The 22,824-nt window shown below is 33.4% G+C and overlaps 2 protein-coding genes and 1 long non-coding RNA gene across 5 annotated transcripts in view; 1 reads left to right on the forward strand and 2 right to left on the reverse strand.

The window, feature by feature from the left end:
* The window catches only part of LOC114875008 (protein pinocchio), a 40,049-nt gene extending 24,926 nt beyond the window's left edge, over positions 1-15,123 (reverse strand). The window contains exons 1-2 of the mRNA XM_029184851.2: positions 15,021-15,123; positions 12,631-12,829 (exon numbers count right to left, since the gene is read on the reverse strand). Coding sequence (XP_029040684.1) covers positions 12,631-12,775 — 145 coding nt within the window. The 5' untranslated portion in view covers positions 12,776-12,829; positions 15,021-15,123. The remainder of the gene's footprint in view (positions 1-12,630; positions 12,830-15,020) is intronic.
* Positions 2,755-5,240, forward strand: LOC114875012. Of its 3 annotated transcripts, none has more exons than XR_003789182.2 (4): positions 2,755-3,022; positions 3,494-3,860; positions 3,937-4,384; positions 4,654-5,240. It is a non-coding gene; the product is annotated as an uncharacterized LOC114875012 (long non-coding RNA). The 3 variants fall into 3 exon arrangements; XR_003789181.2 differs by having other exon boundaries at positions 3,494-3,664; positions 3,744-3,860; positions 3,937-5,240; XR_003789180.2 differs by having other exon boundaries at positions 3,937-5,240.
* Positions 15,124-15,561: 438 nt separating the features above from the next.
* Positions 15,562-22,809, reverse strand: LOC114875000 (serine/threonine-protein kinase fray2-like). The gene is made up of 11 exons (XM_029184835.2): positions 22,717-22,809; positions 22,277-22,457; positions 20,542-20,874; positions 20,286-20,467; positions 18,626-18,736; positions 18,386-18,482; positions 16,816-16,863; positions 16,552-16,731; positions 16,312-16,462; positions 16,079-16,238; positions 15,562-16,007 (listed from the first exon to the last, which is right to left on the reverse strand). The coding sequence occupies exons 3-11, from the start codon at positions 20,871-20,873 to the stop codon at positions 15,988-15,990; spliced, it is 1,281 nt and encodes a 426-aa protein (XP_029040668.2). The 5' UTR covers position 20,874; positions 22,277-22,457; positions 22,717-22,809; the 3' UTR covers positions 15,562-15,987.
* Between the last annotated feature and the right edge of the window lie 15 nt (positions 22,810-22,824).

Below are 22,824 nucleotides of genomic sequence, written 5' to 3' on the forward strand. Positions count from 1 at the left end.
TAAGATTATGCAAAAGAAAATAACGTTTCTCTGTGTCGTATGGCGATCGAATGAAAAATGAAAAGGAGAAAAGAGACAAAGCAAGGAGCCGCGTAATTGCAAGGTAGACGAAGATCACCGTTGCATTTGCATCGCGTTACATCGTTTTCCTGAATGATCTATGTACAACCCGTTTGTCAACGATCCAGCCAATAAGTCGCGGAGCCTTGGAACGATTTTCCTGTCGAGTCGGAACTCGGTTAACTCGATTAAAGGTTATTGGATTAACAAGCAGCCACGATAAAAGCGCCAACACGAAGTTTGAAAACCGACACGCGCAGTGTCGATGCACTTTTTCGAATTTATTTATTAATCAAGGAAAGATTTTTGAAAATTTACAGGGAGTGATAGTTTCGATGAAACTTTTTATTTGGAGAAAATTTTTCACTTAAAATTTGAGTATAATACAAAGAGTTGAAAAGAATTCTGTTACACAACTTATTGACGAAAAAATATGAAAAAGTAAAAAATATCAAGGATTCCCCGAGCATATTATATTGATAATTCTATAAGGAGCTAAGAGGTTGCAAAGTCATTCAGTTATATAATTTATTTACGAAAAAATATCAAGTCAACGAGGAGCCCCCTGTGTTATCAAATAAATGAAAATCAGAAGAGTAAAGAAGAGATGAAAATTAGTAAAGTTTACTTAAAAATTTTGGTAAATTTTTGTTCCAACTTTTCCATTGAAATGTTATAAGAAGAGTAGTTTAATGTCACTAATAAAAATCCTTGTTTTATCCTTATAACAGAACAGAGGAAGAAATAAAAAATGTATTAGTTATCTATCGATTTAACTGAATCTGAAACCTTGAAAATGTCTTTTATTTTTATTTCAACAAACTTTGAAACACAGTTTCGAAACGTTTACTTTATCCTTCACCTTCTACCTCCGCCTGCAAACTACGAATTATTTACAACTCTTTTTTCCTTTCAATCAACGATTAAAAAACTTCCCGTTACCTTTAAATGTTTGCCACTTTTTTACTCGACGAATCTGCGAATCCCAGTTGAGATTTCCGGTATGATTTCAACTTTAACTAGTGTTTTTTTTTTTCACGTTTTTATAGAAAACCTTGAGCGGTTAATTCGAAGAATACATATTTGTATTCTTCTTAATTTTTTATACCACGCTGGAAAACAACTGGTCAGCACGAAGTATGTTGGTCAAAATGTTATTAACCAATTCCGCTCGACGCTCCCAATTATCGCGTTCCTTTGGAATTGCATGTAATTCGCAAAGAGATACAATTGACAATAATTGCACGTTACAGAAGCGACGAGGGACACTTTGCGTACAAGTTTCGGTCACGCGTTCAGGGAAATAAATAAATAATGTCGGGTTCGAACGTTGAATAATTAACGCGAACGCTGAAAAATTCATGAGGAAGTTTAATGTTTAGTACCATGAAAAATCGCCTTGACTTTGCAACATGACCTCGCGTGTTACTGAATTCATCATTCCTCTGACATAATATACACGTTATATCTAACATTCGACATACTACGCTCTTCTTTTCTTTATCTAAGTATATTATTATATCTTTGTCGTGCCGATAAACTCGACCGTCCCATCATTAATCGCGACTCTATTTCGTTTAATCACTACCGCTCCAAAATTATCCGCGATTAATTGGATAATTAATGCATTCGAAATACGTCAGAATGTTAACCGTATCGATGGGGATTCTGCTCATTTGGAAATCACGTTATGCGATAATAAAATGAACACGTTTGTTTCCAAGTTTTTAATTAATTAAATAAATTAGCGAGAAATTTAATGAATTTAATTAAGAATAATAATTTTAATTTCATTAATTTTTGTTTGTTTCAATATTTATATAAAAAAAAATAAAAGTCAAAATGAAACAATTGTTATTTTTAATTAATTCTTTCCGTCCTTCTTCGAGGTGAAGTATATCGTTCGCGTTTTTCAGCGTCGCATGAAATAAAGAAATGTCAAGAACAAGAAAAAGAACTATTAATATTTTAAACTGGAAAAAACGAATGACACGTGAAACATTTCTACAGATAATTTCATTTAGCCGTTACGACTTCACGGTGAGTTTATTGTATACAGAAGAAACGCGCGATTTCCAGCCACGGTTTAACTCGTTAATGCTTCGACGAAATAGCCGTGAAATTTGTACAGCGAACGCGTAATTCCGCGTGAAAAGATTTCAAGGAGACGGTTCGCGAAACTGGTGCGCAGCAAAGGGTATAATCGAAAGAATACCAAGGCTCGAATTCTATTTAAAAAATTTCGACGAAAAACGTTCGTGCGGTGATTTCCGTTAAAGCTCGAGCTAAGAAATTGATACACGGTACGAGTGTAATTTCGTGATATACTTTTATGTCATCGAATCACGCGATGGGCGCAAACCCGTCTAATGGAAGCTCGCGAAAAGACTGGTACAATGTCAACACGCGAAACGGAAGTAAACAAAGAAGAACGCAACCGTGGCGGAAGCCTGTATAAAGTCGACTCGTGACTAAAATCGCTTTAATGGCGAGGCCATGATCGCCAAGGTTAGAAGGTCTAAGCCCGGACTCGATCGATCCTGGACAGATGGAAATTTCCACTTTCGAGTGCCGCCATCGTTTGACCTATCTCCATTGAAAAATCTCCCTATCTTTGGCATGCGTTCGTCTCTGCTAAATTTCGTCATTCAGCCAATACCATCTCGCTTATCGTTTATTTTCTTCCAGAGAAGATCGACGTTGCGAATTTCAACAGCCGATTCTTCGTCTTTATATTGTCCGCACTTTGCTTCCGTAAGATCTATCAGACTTTCACGGTCTGGGTTGCTGCGGTTTTAAACACCGCTCGAGACTTCCGGCTGTGTTCGGTTCGAGTTCCACTTTGATAGTCTCTTTTTTTCCTTTCACCAGCCTTTCAACTAGCCTCGTAATAATAGCTTCTGTTAATTGACCAGGGGTATTGTCGACGAGTTAGCCGGAGAATGAATTACCGTGTCATACGGTAAGTAACGTTGTCGCTTAAACTTAGATAAAACGGAACGCAACGCGTTATCTACTTTGAATTTTTAAACAAAAATCGGACGATACTTGCGGTCGTCGCGATAGAACGCAAAAGCTTCGACGGGGAATTATTTATCGGAGTTAAATTGTTCGCTACAGCTATCGAGGAAATTCAAAGTTCGATATTTCCTGGAAAAAGACGTTCTAGAATGATTTCAGAGAAAGAATCGATCGTCTGCACTTTCCTCGTTCACGTGAAACTTATCTCCCGGTTCTTTCCATTAGTTTTTCTATAATTTTAGAATTTGTTTTTGCGATTAAGCCAATCGCAATTTGTGATTAAGCCAATCAGAACGATGTATTTCTTTCTAGCGTCGTATCGTTGACAAGATTAAGCGTTCATTTATTTTTTGAAATATTTTCCTTATAAATAACGTTGAAACATTTTATATTATATTTTCTACTTTTTTAGCGAAAGGGTTAATAACAAAGAGAGAGAAAGAAAATGATAGAATGTGAAAACAGGTGACCGCATTTGATTCAAACGCATCGAGACATTCAGTACACTCTCGACGTCGTTTGCTTGTGAAAACGGGTTGGAAACGCGAATTGGCTTTCTCCGGCTGATGCTAAATGCTACCGTGTACGTTTAAATAAATCACGAAAGTCGATAGTCGCACGATTCCGAGTCACGATTTTTTTCGAACTTTGGATAATTACAGGCTTTCGATGAGTTCGACGAGTTCAGATTTCACTGATGAGTTTCAGAGTCATTAATTTTAACATTTTAATGAATCGATTGTTACGTTGATCGTCGAGCGACGCGTCGCATCTCAAATGTAAGATAATTCCTATAATTCAAAGAAAAAGAGTTTTCAATCATTCTATTTTACGATATCCTTTAACTGAAATCAGGTTGGTTGAATGTAAACGACTTGGAGCGAAATAAACTAGACTTATAAGAAGGCGAACTGGAAGTGGCGTTACTTGAATTCAAGTAACTCTTCCGTTCTGTAAGAACGCATCGGAGGCAGCCTCTCTATCGCTGCAAAAGGAAAGATTCGAGAAGACGAAGAATCAGAAACACGTTGCGATCACGCGGCTACGTCGACGCGAGAGGATCGCGACATCGTAGCCGAGACGAGTTTCTTCAAGAGCAAGAACCCGAAGTGAACGAGAGAGCTGATGCGTGTTTCGCCCTCCTTTCACCGCCGGCCATCTCGTGAAACACACATGGATTTCAGATCGAATTAAATCGACCCACCACCGAGCCAATTAGGATCGATACATTGCCGCAACGCCGGCGGCAATTAAGCTTTTCGCCGTGCTAATTAATCGGTCCAACGGAATCGCACGCCGGACGGTTCGTACCGAATCTACAGGCTCTTTCAGAAACATTTTTTAGAGTATTTTTGGAAATTTCTTTTACCACCTTCAAACTTACCGAACGTATAAATTAAAATTAATATTGCAAAAATCATTTTTAAGGGAACCGTGTCAAATTTATAAAGTGATAATATGAAATGTGAAATTTAATTAAAATTGCGGCTTTCTCCATGGTCCGCCGTCCGAGGGGTTGAATATAAATTCTAATTTAACTAATGAATATTTTACACTAATTGGATATTTCAGCTATATTTTCAGGAATGAACGTCTCTTTTGGAATGTGGGTGCCATCCTACAAAGTGCATCGTTCGAAATGTTATATACGAAGAACAAAAGGCTGTTTGGACTATGGAATCTTGTGAGGCGACATTTTATCGTTCGTCACTCGAGAAGTTCGTCGGAATATTTCTTATGACACTATCGGAATGGAACTGCATCGAACTGGTGCGAGACACGCGTAAGTGCAATTAAATTAATCAAAAGTGTCTGATCAAGTAAAAAAAAATGGAGGATAAATACGAAGAACGTGTTAAGAGAAACACAATACGAATTCAATCGCTATATAAAGTTATAAATTATACATATATCGCTAATTAATTTCAACTTCAATAATGAAACGTATTAATCTATTTCATTCGACGTTTCGAATCTGATTTGATCGTGAACGTGTTGTTGACATAAGATCATATTAATTTTTGCCCATATATCAATAACAATAATCTGTCATGAATCACTATTCTACCTGATATAATAAACAAACTGACGTGTATATAATTTTGCATAGAAAATAGCCCGCGGGTAAATGTTGCAATAATAAACTGCATCTCCTGAATCGATGTTATGGTTTACGTAATCGAGAAGTCGAATAAACATTTCTCACGGAACGTTTTTAATGTTAAATGCGACTGCCCGTCCTTTGAACCTCCGTCCATCGTTTACGTAACGAACAGAAGTCTATTACTTGTGGTCTGTCGAAATTTTCGTCAAACCACGTCACATTCGCGCTGACAATAGAGAGTTATAATGGGGTTCAGAGACAGGGGGAATCAGGTTTCAAGGAAAAATTTATTTTTGAAATATTTCAAATTAAAATTCGAGCTCTCTCCATCTTTACCTGAATTTTTATCATTTCTAAATATCCAAACCATTTGATTTCAGTTTAGAATTGAATTTCTAACTGAAAGTAATTTGAAACGATTCGAGTCTCGTTGCTACTATCAGGGACGCGCTATTTTAGAGAAGTCGAGTCGATTTTCAGATTGAGAAACAATACGGACGAGCGTTAACTGTTGCAGGCGAACACGCGAAACGTCTCTGCCAAAAATTATATTTAGTTCAGCTGTGTTATCCGACGTACGTTTCGAGATAACATCGAAGCGTTAATAAGTCGATCGCGCCACGAAAATCCAGTTCAATGAACCACGCGCAATCCCTGACGTCAACAATTGTTTATGCTAATCTATTCGCGCGAGAAAGTTCAATCGACCGATAACGTTTCTGTCGATGAAAACGGCAGAGGTGTTCCAGGAAGAAATTCCATTAAACGATAAATCAGACATTTGCATTTGTTTTATTACACGTTAATTGTTATAACTTTCGGGATATTTAGAAAATTAACCCTCGAACGGCGGAGCCTGGGTCTTAGGGCTCTCTCCATGGTCCGCCGTCCGAGAGTTAATTACCTTTTTTTTTAAATTATTCTTAAATTTCTGAATTGCTACGAGTCTCTTCACATTTTCTAGACGACTAAATGACCCACGCATTATAATACAAATTATATTTTGCGTTCGGGCTAAAATGTAATTATTCTTTTATTATCCGTCGAGACGAGACCGGCTGGGTCTGTCGTTAAAAAAGCAGACGAGCGTTTTGAAAATGAGTAAAAAAGAACATCTTTGACGCGTCCAAATGTCCGTGTCACGTTACAAACAATGCGTAATCAGAGATGAGACAGGATCTTCGAAAAAGAGTTCAAGAACTTGTGTGACGATGCTGTGTGGCACGAAGGTAATTAGTTTGGCAAACTGAAAACAAGCCGGGTGTCTTACCTATTTATAACCGCGACAGTTGTTCGATGGCTAAATATAAGTTTAATTTATTAGCGTGTTATTAAACAGTCTGTGTATGGAAGCGCAACGAGCGTCTGCTTTAAACAAAGTATCATGTTCCAATTTTACATCCTAACAACTGTTAATCTCGTTATCTGTTATCAAGTACTAGCAAAATTATTTTTAGAAACACCGAACGCTTCCAAAGTTCAACCTAAATATTGGATTTCGTATTATAATTTGATGAAATTTCATTGGAGCAATTAGCAGGGTAAACCGGGTGTAGTAACACTTTGACTTCATAATAATATTACATCTTAATTTCAGAAAAACTGATTGTGATAAAACGAAAAGGAGGTTACTTCAATATCAATACTTATTTAAGATAAACCATCGTGCTAATAATACGGTCATCGAAATCATTTCTTTTTTTCTGTTTTCATTCGAACGATCCATATTATTTAATCTTTGTGTCAATAAACCTAAATGATTTATCAAGCTGAGTGATATTTCTAAACGACGTACCGTAATCCATTTTAAAACGATTACACTTAATCGTCGCTTAATGATTACCGAGATCACTTTTTTTTTTAACGCCTCATTCCGAACGAATTGTAAATATTTAATCTGAGTGCCACTGCACGATTACCGAAATAATCTTATAATAATCCGATTGATGGCTATGGGGAAGAATAAGAAGGCGGAATTTAATTTCTAATTTCATTACTTGGGACCGCGTCGATCGTTCTAGGCGCGAGCGCGCAGTTAAAGGGTTAAATTAATTCCAAGTTCGAGGACTGATCCTCTCGTATCGTGATCTCGAATCGCAGAGATAGATCGGTTCACTTAAGAAATAGCACGTGTCAATCACGTGAATTTATGTCGTGTTCGCGTTCCATTCAGGTTGCGACCCTCGATGAAGAGAAGGTTAGGCACTTGCTCACTTCCTTCGTTTAAGGAAATTACCTATTCCCGTATACGTGTGCGTGCTAATTTCAATTTAATAGAGGGGACACCGCATGACAGGATATGTTCACCGAATTGAATACCCTCCGTTTATCGTTTATCTTCATTGACAAGTAAATACGTACCATGAAGGAATAATAGTTCGCATCTGCGATAGGATAGATGAAAGGGTACGAATATGGGACCATTTGTACTATGAAAAAATACAAATTACAAATAATTTTATATTCGCAAAAGTCCATCAATAGGAAAAACGTTTCATTTCACGAATTGACATGGTATCCTATCAGCATGTAAAACAGATGTCTGGTCAAGTGTAAATTGTAATCTTTTGCGTCAGTTGCCGCTGACATGACGTATGTAGGTATCATGAATAAAGGAACAACGAAAAATAAAAACACGAACGCAACAGTTGAAATCTTTCCACCTGGATTTGCTTACGAATTAATACGAATGCATCGGAATATCGAACGGGGCAAATGAAAAGCGTGAATTTCTGCTCGTGCGATTACGAGAAGAAACGAAAGACGGGGCGAATTTAATAGTGCAAGAAGTAAAAGCGTATCGACGAATTTAGAAACCACGTTCGACAAGAAGGGAGAAGAAAAAAAAAAAAGCGACGGTTTAATTGCATATTTTAAAAAGAATTTCTCATGACGAACCCTGTTCGCAGTTTAATTACGAGCCAAGAGTGAACGCAAATTTTTTAATTAAAAAATTCTACATTTTCCTTTATTTCTCCACTGAACGTGTTAGATAATAAAAAATTCAATACATTCATCTTCCTTATTTTTCTTCGAGTAATCTAAAATGTACACAATTTTATCAAAGTATCGTACGACACTTGGTTGAAATAAATTAATCACTGAAATTGGACGATACGAGAGATCCAAAGACTGACGAACCAGAACGCAGCACAAAATTACATCATTCTTTAATAATCGACACGACGAGCGTCCAAATAATCGGCAGCCAACGTGTCCAAATAATAAAAAAAAAAAGAAAAAAATTTACGAGTACGCGTTACGAGATACCAGTACGAACAAAAAAGAGGAACTATTGACATTTCTTGCGATTATCTTTCGACGTATCATCGAGAAGAGGACAATTGCAGTGCTGATACTGCAATTTTTTAAAATATCACGTGGATCGCGAATGAACGTACAATTATGCAATGTACGAGGCACAACATACTTACCGATTAATAATACATGATTTCATTTACGCACTAACGTACGGCGATGGCCGATGGCCAATAAATGACAGTTTTTCACGAAAATTATTGAAAGATTTCAGATGAAACTGGAAAAAGAGCGGTGAACTCGTGAATGTTTGAAAATTAAATTAAAAGTGTATCAAATCACACTTTTCAAATTTTATAGAAGAGATATTTGGATACTGGGATCCAGATATGGAAAGCTCGTAGAAAGCTGTATTAATTTATGCAATCAAACCGAAGGTAAAAATGAATTAATTCAAGATGAAATATATTTTCGAATCCTTCTAAGCGTAAAAGAATTTCGCGCCATAAAAGAACGACGCTAAAAAGCAGCTTCTTACAAAATTCCTGGTATCTCGACAGACTTTGAAGCCGTAAAAGGAATTGTGCAAACGAGACCAGCCGTTTAAAGGTCGTCGCCACGTTTTGCGACGCGTCTTCCTTAATCAAACCATCCTACATTTTTGTAAAATGGTACACGAGAATGAAGAAAAAATTGCCATTTAACCCTTGAATAATTTCGTTCGCCTAAATAAAATTATTGAAAAAGAAAAAAAAATGATGATAACTAAATAGCACTAGATATGGAATTAAATAACGAGGACTGTTAATCACAGCACGAGGGTGACTCGTGTTTCGAACCATAACTTGTACCCTGCACTTTCAATATGACTCGTTGTTACAAAGCCAAGGAGCGATTATTAATAAATATGGATAAGCAACGTTTGCAAATCGAACGCACCAGTTGCAAGCTGTTCTCTCATTATCGTTAATGTGTATACAGTGGCCTGAATATAGATACAGTTGGTAAAAATGTGTTGTTATTGTACGCAGGGGGTCGTGATAACCCGTTAACAACCATTTATCACGGAAAATTTCAATACTGCTCCGTCTTCGATAGGAGGTAAAAAAACTTGAAGATAAGGAGGAACGAAAATATTATTGGTAGATTTAATAAACGAGAGTGTGTAGAAACTATCGATGCTAATTTAGGTAGAGAGTTGCACAGTAGATTATTATATTCTAAAAAAATTTGATGATTATTATGCACTTAATGAGGGCAAAGGCCAGAAAATTCTGAGATAACCAGGCAGAAAAATATTGTTGGTAGAGAAGATAGAAAGGAAACGACAAAGGTTAAATATTTTAAATAACTATGAATACAATTCTTCATTCTATTTAAATATTAATGAATGGAAGTAGGCTGGTAGAATCAATATTTACCTTCATGGAAGGTTGTACAATGAATTATGCACAAGTTTTAATCTACTTTGTAAGTTTTTCCTCCGTTTATAAGTATTTGGTTACAATGTCCTGTGGAATTTTCAAAAAAAGTCTCAATGACAAAATTTGAAGAAGAAAGTTTATTTAATCTCCCTCTAGCAATTCTCAAGTAAACTGGATAGTTGATAATGAAGAATACTGCCGTATGGATGGCAGATAATAAAAAGAAAAATACAGCGGAAACATTCAAATTCACAATTCGATGAAGGCTTATTAAACTGGGTCAATCGTGACCCAAACAAGAGTATTAATCTAAAGTTAAATGTATAATTTTTAAAGGAAGAGTGTAATAATACAAAGTAGAAAAGTAAATTAGAATGATGGCTCTCTCCATGGTCCGCCGCGCCAAAGGGTTAAGAAATGCGTTATATCGCATTGCTTGCTTTTTTAAGAAGCGTCAATCATTAAACAGGAGTCAATAACTGCATACGTTACTCTATAGAGATTTCCACGAGTGATTACAAATCGCAGTAAGGAGAAATCGATAGAAAGGATCAAGTATACAACAAAGAGAAAGAAGATCAATAATATCAGTGTCATCGGACACACGGTGCAACGAGATATCAGGCTGAACAAAGGCGAATCATTTTATCTAGAAGAATAAGAATGCGATTAAGTGCACGCGTTGAACGTGAAAAACACTTTCTGATGGCGATCGAGCCTGTGTGCAGGACACCGACTCGACTGGCTGATTTCTCAGGAAGAAAGCTGATATCCGCATGGATCCAATTTTGTCCGCGGATCGAGTTCCCGCCTCGCGGACTGCGTGTTTCGCTTCTAATATAATAATAGTGCCGTACGGACCGAGATAAGAGGTGAAATGCGTGGTACATGCGTTCCACGTGTGTGGCAAAAATACTTAAACAAAAGGAAATTGTTTCGTCTGAGCGTTCATTATTATTTCAACAACTCGTATTTCAATCCCTATGCGCTGTGATATGATCATATGGAACCCTAAACTCCAAACTCTGGAACTGGGTCAATCGTGAGTATCAATTTTGAAATAAAAATGAATTAAATTAAATTTAAAATATACCAGCTCGTTAAGCCAGAAGCAAAGGATAATGAAATGTAAACTGAATAGAAAATAAAAACTCTATCGTAAAACTATGATGACGGAAATATCCCGACATCTGTTTGCAAAGCGTTAAAAATAAAATTACCGTCTGCTAGAACTTCCTTCAGACAAATGGTATCTATTATAAAATTGTACCATCGAATGCTGTTTCATTAACTCGGAGCATACGCCTTGTAACAGGCGTAAGATCAAGAATTTCGTATTAGAAATATTCATTAAAATGTAAGCTTTAATTTGATATGCCACAAGTGCAGTTTTACGCTACTTTGACGTCATGAAATCGTGTCATATTTGTTTCGAAATACGGCATCTGATATGCAACGACCTAATAGTAATCTTCGGCAAAGAAATTCGAAGAAAAAACTTTTGAATTATTCGGTGGTAATGAATTATATTTTATCTCTCGCGTAAGGTGTCCGTCCAAAAAAATTGAATAAGAAAAAAGAAAAGAAGCGACGAGAAAGATACGCTGTGACATCAATGTCTGTACATACAAGACGTGTGGTCATCTCGTGTAATAAGATCGTTTCATACGTGATAAAATGTCAGCTGGCAACCAGCAATACGATAAACTTTCCAGACGTACATATGTACATCGTACGCGTACGAAACTCAGGAAAATCTGCAGGTCGGCATAAACTTTCCTCTTTCTTCCGTATTTTCCTCGCGACGAATCGAGTCGAAAGTAAATTTTAAACACACCCGGATGTATATAACCGCAGATGTTCATCAACGACAACGCAACATCGATCCCGATATTTCTACGATCAATTATTTATAGACAATTCAAGGTTTTCCTTGTTCAACTCGTAACTGATTGCGAATGATTTATTCGATCGCAAAAATAGATCATTCTAGAGACAAACCCGACGATCTTACGGGAATGCGCTTCCATTTATTTCTGTTTCACGCGAAACGGTATAATTCAACGATTACACAAGTTTTCCATTATATAAATGTCTATGAAATACTAAGAATAAATAGAAAACGAGACGGCATCGACAAAGCGTGAGCTGAACAATACCGATGAAAAGAAACGATAAGAATCGTAGGGTATATAATTAGGAAAATGTAAGGTAATCGATTAAATCAATACCCTTTACCGTCGTTCTTCGTTATAATAGACATTAACTTTCTTATTGTGATACTAACGTTAGGAACACGTGTTCAGAGACTGTGGTTATATAAAAATTTTTAAACGGTATCTAAACGGTAGAAAATTTACATAAACACGTAATTGGTGGCTGGAAGAAAATTATAATTACGCTCTATTTAACAGCAAACCGAAATATTAACGTAAAGGACGAATTTCGATTTGGTTTCTGGTAGCAAATATATTAACAACTTGAATGTAGTGGGGTCATCGATGACCGGCATCGCAAATTACTCGAATAATTAAAAGAAAAAAGAAAAATAAAACGATGGAAAAATATTGCTATTATACTAATGATGCAAGATAGCAGATTAAGGAGAGGGAGGACAAATCTAACTAATTTAGATTTCCTTTTACATAGATTAATATTCAAGTAAACATTAGACGCAAAATCGTCTTATGGGGGCCCTGCATTTAAGTTTAAAGAAAAATAGCGATTGCGCATTTTAATTGTATCAGAAGTGAATGTACTCACGTTTGTTGACACCGAATGCAAAGTCAGTGAATTGCGAGTTCCGAAGGACATTATTAGTTACAGTACGAGGATTCGAAGGGGCGAAGTCTGGATCGTCGAGGTCAAAGGCCACGTTCTCCTCGAATTCTGTCAAACTGCTCTCCATAGTCACGGGAAATATGGTATCGAGTCGATCTTCAGCACCGAATTATGAAACGATCTGAAACAGAAAAAATAATTAATTGTATTACTGTTCAACGTAGAGAAAATAAATGAATTTCCTTTTTCTCAGAATCTACTGCAACTATCAATTTCAAATTTCAGATACCTAAAGTCTATTATCAAATAAAAAAATTAAAAAAATTAAATATTTTAACTTCAAAAAATGCTCACTCCCCTTTTTGTAATATGGTAAGTTTGATAAGAATTTCAAATAAATATTATTTTGTGGTCTGTAAATTTGCATCACAGGTAAAGCAATGTTACTTACCACAAAATAAATTTTGAATTTTTATAAAATTAAAATATACATTAATAATTATAGCTGTTTCCTTCGGAACAAAATTAAGCCTTTTGCGTGACCGTGTACGCATCATTAGCATAGAATAGCCTGCACAAATTAGATACGCACTGTATCGTTAAAATAACTGTTATTAATGCCTGAATAGTAGGTCGGGGTTATTCTGACCCTCGGTTCAATTTGAACGAATAAAACAACTAAATGTATATAGTTCGCCGTGATAATGTTCAAAAAGAAATGAAAATGAAAATAAATGAAATAAAAGAAAACCTTCTTGGAAGGTTTATTAAATTACAAAACATTCGTAGAACAATAAGAAAGCACGTTTGGGGAATATTTAAAAAATACTATTCTAAATATCTTACGCTGTAATGTATGCAAGTATGTACATATATCATGAATAATAACGCGAGGTCAGTTGACGGAACAGGTCGATAGTTTACATTATTAAGTACCTTTTCTCTTATTTTTTTCCTCCTTAAATTAAATGTCATCGTAGCATTGGTCAATGTACGCGCGACGATAACGTAATGATATACACTTCGGATCTAATTAATATTTCAAAACATTATAATAAATTTCTTGTCAAAGGAATTACCATAAACGTAGGTAATTTGAATACAAACGTACAACGTAATTGACGTAACGAACGATACTGTCGAAAACATTCATTTGAGAAAAGATAACCACAAAATTTTTATTTAATGATGCTATAAAGTAAGAAGTAAAAATCATTTCTAATTGAAATTGGAAGATTCTATCCTTTGATCTTTTATATGATATTTATGTAAATGATTATAATGCTTTAATAATTTATAGTAATTCAAAGATGGAGGGCGCTGCCGAGAAGCGGTTTTAAAATTCAAATTCTAAGATAAATGTCTGCCTAAAGTGCGCAAATATTTGCAAATATTTTATAATGAAAACGACAAAGCAATTCATCATTTACAAACTTGGAATGACACTGACAGAGAACGCGTGACAAATAAAAAAAAGGAATAGACAAAGAATGAAAAAGATCGAATTTTGTGTTTGCATTTTGACGGATATTTATCTATGTTCCTCGACGCGTAACACGAGAAACCATTTTCTTTTTTCTATTAACGATATTGCCGATAGATTTAGATAAAACGAAATAAAAATTGCAAATGGATTGTTACATTAATCTGCTTCCTATAGTCTATCATTTAATATCAATAATCTCAACAACAGGTTAATTAAGATTTAATAATGATATTAATTTAAGTGGTTTCCTTTTCATGTATGATGAATGATGAGTAACGGATACGACGCCAACACACAGGTATATTGATAGATATAGGTACTACGCATCAGAGGAAATGCTTACAAAAATCAGAAGCACGAGAACGCGACACTAGGCTTAAAAGGTTAAAGACTTTATGTCAAGTTATTCAGATATTCTTTTGTAGCGTCATTAGAAAAGTCAGAACAACACGAAACACAATGTATGTTCGTTTCTAATAATTAAAATATTAAATTTAAACACGAAACCAACTGTGAATGATATATTATTGTAACTCGAGTTCTGAAAATTAAACTGTACACTGTTATAGAATATTCGATACAAATAAGACAATATTTTTAAACACTACCATTTAAAATGTCAGTTATCAAAGTATTGAATAACCATACATAATCATATTTTTTGGTATATCATATCAAATTTACGCGTGTCAGTTTCGTACATAAATACAAAACAAAATGGCAAATAATTTAATAATGCTCGTGAGATGAAATGTTAGGTTCTATGGAAATTAATGGATAAAATGAAATGTACATATTTTAAACTGTTCAAACTTCAAAAACGCTTACGATACCTGAAACGCACTCATAAACATAAAATGTACATTAAAGTGACTAAAATTCCTACCTGTGATATAATAGTTGCAATCTGCTGATGTTTATACGACGATTCACAATTAGCACTGAATTTTCGAATATTTCCGCGATAAAAGGAACGAGAGGTGTACTTTCACGACCCGCTTGTACCGGCGGCCGAAGGTCGACTGACACACGTCCGACGTTCGCGCGGGAAATTTGTCTTACGTACTCGTACAGTTTCGCGCGTCTGTTCGAAATCCAATTAATATCTCTTATCTTAAGAGATGACATGTTGTAAATTTCGATGATTAGTGTTTTCTGCTTATCATCCTTCATCTATGGTATTAGATAGATTTATTTAAAAAATTATAAAAGTAAGTTATCAATTTGGAATAATATACATTCGTAATAAAGATATGCCCCTTAAACAAAATTAGATATAATTATAAAAACCAAGGTAAGTATTTTAAATAAGTTCACAAAGTTTATTGAAACTATTGTGCATATTTAATATTAATTAATAACGCAACTAATTATCATTATTTTCTTAACTACGTGACCAAGTTTCATATAAAAATAATTTCAGTACATCACAGAAATCACAAGTTTATTTCGGGTAGGTGTCACACGTTAAATTGATATTAAATACAGTTTAAAATATATATATATATATATATATATATATAGCGGCAATTAAAATTTACAGAAATTCTTGATCTTATGATTACACTTCAAATTACGTATGTATATCATTTACAAAGCTTTAACATTAAGTAAAATGATTGTAGTAAGCTAGCAACACAGTTAAAAACTTATAAAATATTTATACATTTTAAATATTACTAAAAAATATGCTAATTTGAGCATGATTTATCCCCTTGCAACTCTATTGCAATTTTTGGTCATAAATTTCGATTAATATTTGAACCATCAAATATTATCTACTTCATCATTGTACAATGAAATACCACCATTCATTTTTAATTTAAAATATAACTTTATCACAGGTAATTACGTTAATACATTGATCCAAATCCTGTATGAGAAGTAGATGATTGGTATATTTCTTTATACACATTATTATGGGTTTATAAATATTATACTTACTAGGATTTGGAGGTGGACGCATTCTATAGATATCTGGAGGAATAAATCGCGGGGGGTATGGTCTTAAAGGACCCATCATAGGAGGTCTGACACTACCATAAGGAACTTGTGCACGAATAGGGACTAAGGGTCCAACCATTATAGGTCTTGGTGGGAAGTTCTGTAGAAATGATAAATGGGTAAAGTTTAATATCACAGAATTATAAGACCTTGCATAAAAATTGAATTCTTACTCCACAATAAATAGGAACAGGGATCTGCTCAATATAATGTGGTGGAGGAACCCTCAGTTCTCTAGATCTATCTCTATCTCTCCTCTCCTTAGAGCGTTCTCTTGACCTTCCTCGGTACTCTTGATAAGATCTCTCATCCCTAACTGATCTACTGTTAAGATAACATTTTTTAGAATATACTTCTCCATACAATATTTGAAATATTACATTTACAAAGCTTTACAAATATTTGAAATATACTTATGATGAGAATTTCTATCCCATTTTCTTTCTTCTCTTTCCCTAGAACGCGAATGATCACGACGACTTCTTTCTCGTGACCGATTGTTATCTATGTTATGTGGATGAGTACGTCTTCTTTCTTGTTCATTATGACGTTCTCTATACTCTCTACTTTTATCTCTATTATGTTCTCTTTCCCTGAACAGATTACATTACTTAATAAAATAAAAGCAAAGAAATATACATAATAGATGAAAATGTAAAAAAAAACACAATTTGTACCTATCATTTCTATAAATTTCTCTATTATTATGTCTTGAGTCTTCGTGCCTGGAAGAAAAGCGATTAATGAAAACCTTAATTTCTAAACACTTTGATGATATATTATCTGGAAACTGCATAAAACGTAAGTATTAAATTTAATCTTAAATTATAAAGCAATACTCTGTATCATATCACCATGTGTCATACCATAATAAAGTATCATATTAACTCTGATTTTACTTAATGCCATTCATGGATTTCATGAATGAAAACTAATATTTCCTATAGTGTATCCTTCAAATATTTAAGCTAAGTGTATGTAGCTATGTTTGTGTTTTACTAAGTTGCAAAAAAAAAAGTTAAGCTATGTACAATAAGCATACAAGTATATTACATACGGAAGGGAATTAATTGCATAAAGCTGTATGCAGTGTTGGAAGATAAAATGGAATACAGCAAACAGCTGTAAATATTAATTGCTAACAAAATTACTAACAAAGATTATGCAAAGTAAAAAGTATGCAACATACAATACGTTGATATTACAATTTATGTTATAATATAATGCCGTTTTATTTACTATTAACAATCTAAATTACTCACCTTCTAAAACTGCTATCAATTATATTAATGTCAATTACCTGAATCAGAAAGTGTGCATAACAATAACAATATACCAATGATAGGCTTTACTGATAAAATAATTAATAAATCTTTTATCGAATTAAAAGAAATAAAAAGCAATATCATTAAGATGATTCAAAGATATATGAAAAATTTTGTATCTTTGCATTCTCCTTAAGAAGGATGTATAAATTAATAAAGTAAAAAATAAAGCATAAGCACTGGTATTAACATAAGCAAGCATATGCATACAGTCAGGTGCATCCTTGTCCATCTGCTGCCATTTATCGTCATCCTTGCGAAGCATTAGTAAAGCTAGAACAAAACAGACTGTAATAACATAAAACAAAACATGCCTAAAACAATTCAGAAGCATAATTACATTCACAATTAAATTGTGAAACATATACAACACGAAAGCACATCCATTAGAGACCAACACAATACAAGAAATGTAATATCTCTAAACATTTCATCACAATACAAAGCGCTACTTTTATTAAATATAAGATCAACTGAAATATGTTTTATTCTAAACAAAAGTATGATAAAGCTTAAGTCGTTCTGACTAAAACTAAAAAACGGAAGAAGCATGTCTGTATGACAAATAGTCCTGAAGATAAGAATTTATGTTTATAGTCAAAAACCTGTTGAAATCATCCATAAATTTCAACTCTGGAAACACTTTCTTAATTATTGAATTTCAAGCCTATAACGGCTATAACCATATATATTTTCTGTATAAAACCAGTGTATATTCTGTATAAATACAATACTCCAGTATACAGATACTAACTTATGAACGAATTCTTTGTTTGTTAAGCAATACCTTTTTCTCATTCGTTCACAAATCAGCTGTACACTGATACCATATCCATATACATATAGTATAATCTTATAAATAGAAATTTTTAAAAATAACTTCGTTCTCCATGAGATTACAGTTACCAGTACAGGCACAAACCTGGAATGATGCGGCGAAGTACGTGGAAGACTGTGACTTCGAGCTCTTACATTAGTCGGAGACGTCGTATATTTTTTTAAGGTTTTTGATTTGCTTTCTAAAAATTAAAAACTTCAAACTAGCAAAACAGAGGACCAGTTATAGAATTCACAGATTATCGTTTAAGACAGCAAACGATTATTTCTATGAAAATCTGTGAAAAAAATATTGGAATGTATTGATTTTGACTATCAAACATACCTAAATTTTCACTACTTATAGCTTTAACAGTACGACGTTCTCCAACTTCTTCTGTTTTGACTACTGCATTTTTTATTTCTTCCCTTTCAAATATTGGCTTGGATCCTTCTCCTACAGTTACAACATTTATAAATAAAAAGAATACATGAAATATATACAAACATATGTCGGGAAGAAGCAATTAAGCAGTACTAAAAAGTATGACAGACCTTGAAGATAGTAAAGTTCATATTTAAACTAATTGGCTAGCTCTGAACAATTGTAAGCCAGGTCACTTCATTACAACTTTATCATTTGAATGCAACTATAAATAAAGGCTATTACTCTTAATGACACTTTATACTGTTAATTTTGTATTAGCTACTTATAAAAAAAAATATTACGGAAAAATTTACTTGTGGTATTTAGTTTAATATATGTTTCAAAAATACGAAGAAAAGAGACTTTCATAATCAATTAATGATTAAAAAAATTAATTGGCTTACAATTTTCTTGACTGCCATATTATACCATACACATGAATATAATTTATGTATATTAATTCGAAAGATATTGAAATTAAATTTCATTAGTTATGTTTATAGTAATTTCATGATCAATACAATAAAATCTTCCAAGATGGTTTTTATCTTCCCAGATGATAAAATCTTGCTCTTCATTAGTTTAGAACCTTGTAATTTTTTAATTTTTTCCCACAAAATAATTTATATTCAATCTATCGATATATTTTACCTCATAAACATAAACGATAATTTCATAAATCAAAATTATATCTATTCATTTAGTTAGTATTTTGTAACATATTAAAAAATAAGAACATTATAATTGTTTTGTTTCTTCCAATGTAGTTTTTAAAAATTCGGCTACTTCATTGTACAATTCTAAACTTCAGGACTTAATTTAAAATCTTCCATTGGAGAATACTCGAGCTCAATATTAAGGTTTGTATCTTCAGTTGTTGAATGTTAGAATTGAAAATCTTCCGGTCGATTCTTTTTAGAAAATAAAGCATTTACAAAAGCAGTGTTTCCAAACATGCAAGCAGCCCAAAAACAAAATGCAAAGAGAATGCACAAAAACAATATAAACAAATTTTTCGAGAATAATACTCTTTGTGCAAACTCAACAAAAAAGGACAGTAAGCAGTGAAGCAAAAGATATGCTAAACAACATATTAATCTTAAAACATTCAAGATAATGAAGTTTGTGCTTACACATTGCACACATTGTTGTATTCCAAATTTGTTTTATCCAGGGTGAATCAATAATACATTAACTTCACGAATTATCTCTTCAATATAATATGTAGACAATACCCGTAATCTTCATGTCTGTAGAAAGTGGTAGACAAAGTCATCATTCTTCAAACATTGCATTTAATAAAGTGAAAATTCGTATATCTTTAATCAAACTTCAGTCATATATCAAGAAAGCAAAATTTATAGACTTCTTTCAAAAACAAGAGATTGAATTATAACCCAGAGCTTACAGCTTTACATTAAAAAGCATACAATCTCCCAAATCTTCAGTTGAAAAGTTGTAATTCGTAGAGAACTCCACAAATAATCATCTTCCGCGTTGAGCTTATATCCATCAATGGCATTTCTTCACTGAATGACTGAAAACTTTTAGATAATCATAAGAAAAAACAGCATGTTACCCTCTCTTCTTTTGACCACCACATCTTCAGGATTAATAATCTCCCGGTGAAGATCATCTGCTGTTGATTTTCCAGGAATGCTTCTGTGAATATCTACTTTGATTCTGCGTAATTCTGTCACACTAATTTGTGTACCTTCGGGTCCTTTAAATATAGGTGTTGTCCCATTTGATGATTCTAATCTATAGTACAGAATGACATTTTGTTTGATGGTAAAATAAATAATTTCTTATATACTACTTTGTTTTATACATACTTTTCAGACAAAGTTTTGGGTGTATCTGACACAGAAGTTCTTCCATGTCGACTTGGTGGAGATTTACTTGGGCTACTACTACGACTACACCGAGATCTTCCTTTAGCCTCGCGTAATTTTTTCTCACGTGCGCGTTGCATTTCGTATTCTAAAATCTTTTTCTTCTTCAATCGTTCATGCTCCTCGTTTAATTTCTGTTGTAACATCCATTCGCGTCTACGTCGTACTTTTTCTTCTTCTGCTCTTGAATGTGAAGCAGCTTCATAATCTTCACTGCGTGATGCTCTAGCTTTTTCATCGCGATGAGAATGGCCTGGGACGTTTCGCTTCATACTTGCAATTCATAATGTAAATCAGTCACAGTTATTTATCATACAAATTATATGAACTGTAAGGGATAGTAAAATAGTTTCAGAGGTTATGATACCTAGTTATTGTTTAGAAAAATTACACTAAATAAATAGCGAATACATTAAATAAAGTTATGAACGCTAATCATATAACAAGAACATTTATAAAAAATAAGAGACAATCTACGCGCGCAAGAACATTAATACACGTATCCTAAAACCTAACCAGGGCCATATAACTCTGTGTAACTCGCAATTCTGAAATGGCCGAAATAATCTAACCTAACCTAACCATGAACCGCCAATGAGTGGTAGGTAGCGCAAAATGGCGATGAGAACAAGACCAATCAAAGAAAAGAGATGCACTTTGACTTTTGAACATATCCAAATTTTAGGAAAAAAACAATTAGGAAAGATAAAATATAATTAGTTGCTACATTAATATTAAGGACTGCAATATACTCTGTATCATATCCATAACTTTTTTCATAATACTCATTCATAATCCATATATGCAAAAGTGCAAGACAATGCATCATATCCATTTCTTTTTTTGCAATACTCTAAACCATATCCAATTTTGTGGTAAAAAACAATTAGAAACGATAAAATATAATTAGTTGCTACATTAATATTAAGGACTGCAATATACTCTGTATCATATCCATAACTTTTTTCATAATAATCATTCATAATCCATATATGCAAAAGTGCATCATATCCATTTCTTCTTTTGCAATACCCTGAACCATATCCAATTTTAAGGTAAATAAAAAACAATTGGAAGAGATAAAATATAACTAGCTACTATACTAATATTAAGGATTGCAATATACTCTATATCATATCCATAACTTTTTTTCATAATACTAATTCATAATCCATATATGCAAAAGTGCAAGACAATGCATCATATTCATTTCTTTTTTTGCAATACTCTAAACCATATCCAATTTTGAGGTAAAAAACAATTAGAAAAGATAAAATATAATTAATTGCTATATCAATATTAAGGATTGCAATACACTGTATATCATATCCATAATTTTTTTTCATAATACTCATTCATAATCTATATATGCAAAAGTGCAATAAGCTGCATCATATCCATATTATTTCTTGCAATATTTTAAGTATATCCATCTTATACCCAATATGCAGTACTCAAAATCATATCTGTGCAATACCTCACATTTTATATCATATCCATAACTTTTTCTACAATACTCAATTATATCCATATTTTTAGGAGAAAACTATGTGTTTTGTGAACTATGCAGTGCTTAGAATAACTGTTATACTCAAATACTTTACCAATTACAATATTGCTAGAAAAAGTAAGATTCTTAATTATAATTTTTATAGAAATGAGAATATTTAGTTACCTTTAAACTAACTCCGTTAAATGGAGCACAGTATATTGTTATTTTCTGTTAAGAATATTTGTTACAAATCCAAGCTCACTTCCATTCCTTTTCAGTGCCGAAACTCGAGTAATAAAACCTTTGTATCGAGTGTTTGGACGCTTGGGACAGTTAACGGTATTGAAGTGCCATCTACAACCTTCTAAAATTCGAAGATTAAACATAATAAATTCAAAACACTTAACGCATTAATTATATCCTTAAATAACTTCTTCATTTGTAGAATATTTTAAATGATTAAATAACTTATTTTTAATAAAAATTAATTTGATGTATGACTATGGAGGAAAGAAGACGCCATATTGTTCGCGTATAGTTTCAGTATCAGTGTTACGGCCACGGCTGTGACAAGTGTTGTGCCCTTGTAACTTCAAATTGTATTAAAAGTTTCTTAAACATACCTCACAGTAAGAATGTTGATAAACGGGTGGCGCATGATTCTTATTCATTTTCTAATCGCTTGGAAAATTAATTAACTCTCTTCGAATTCGACGGAGACGCGTACAATC

Source organism: Osmia bicornis, chromosome 12 (genome assembly GCF_907164935.1).
Source record: "Osmia bicornis bicornis chromosome 12, iOsmBic2.1, whole genome shotgun sequence".
NCBI classification, from domain to species: Eukaryota; Metazoa; Arthropoda; class Insecta; order Hymenoptera; family Megachilidae; genus Osmia; species Osmia bicornis.

What these genes read in the sequence shown, in the direction of transcription:
- LOC114875000 (XM_029184835.2), bottom strand. Translation starts at nt 20,873, where the DNA reads ATGAAGCGAAACGTCCCAGGCCATTCTCATCGCGATGAAAAAGCTAGA. An exon ending in TATAAGTAGTGAAAATTTAG is followed by an intron (nt 18,483 to 18,625) that starts GTATGTTTGATA and finishes TTTAATTTTTAG; the next exon opens with AAAGCAAATCAAAAACCTTA. An exon ending in GAAATTTATAGAAATGATAG is followed by an intron (nt 16,732 to 16,815) that starts GTACAAATTGTG and finishes TAATCTGTTCAG; the next exon opens with GGAAAGAGAACATAATAGAG.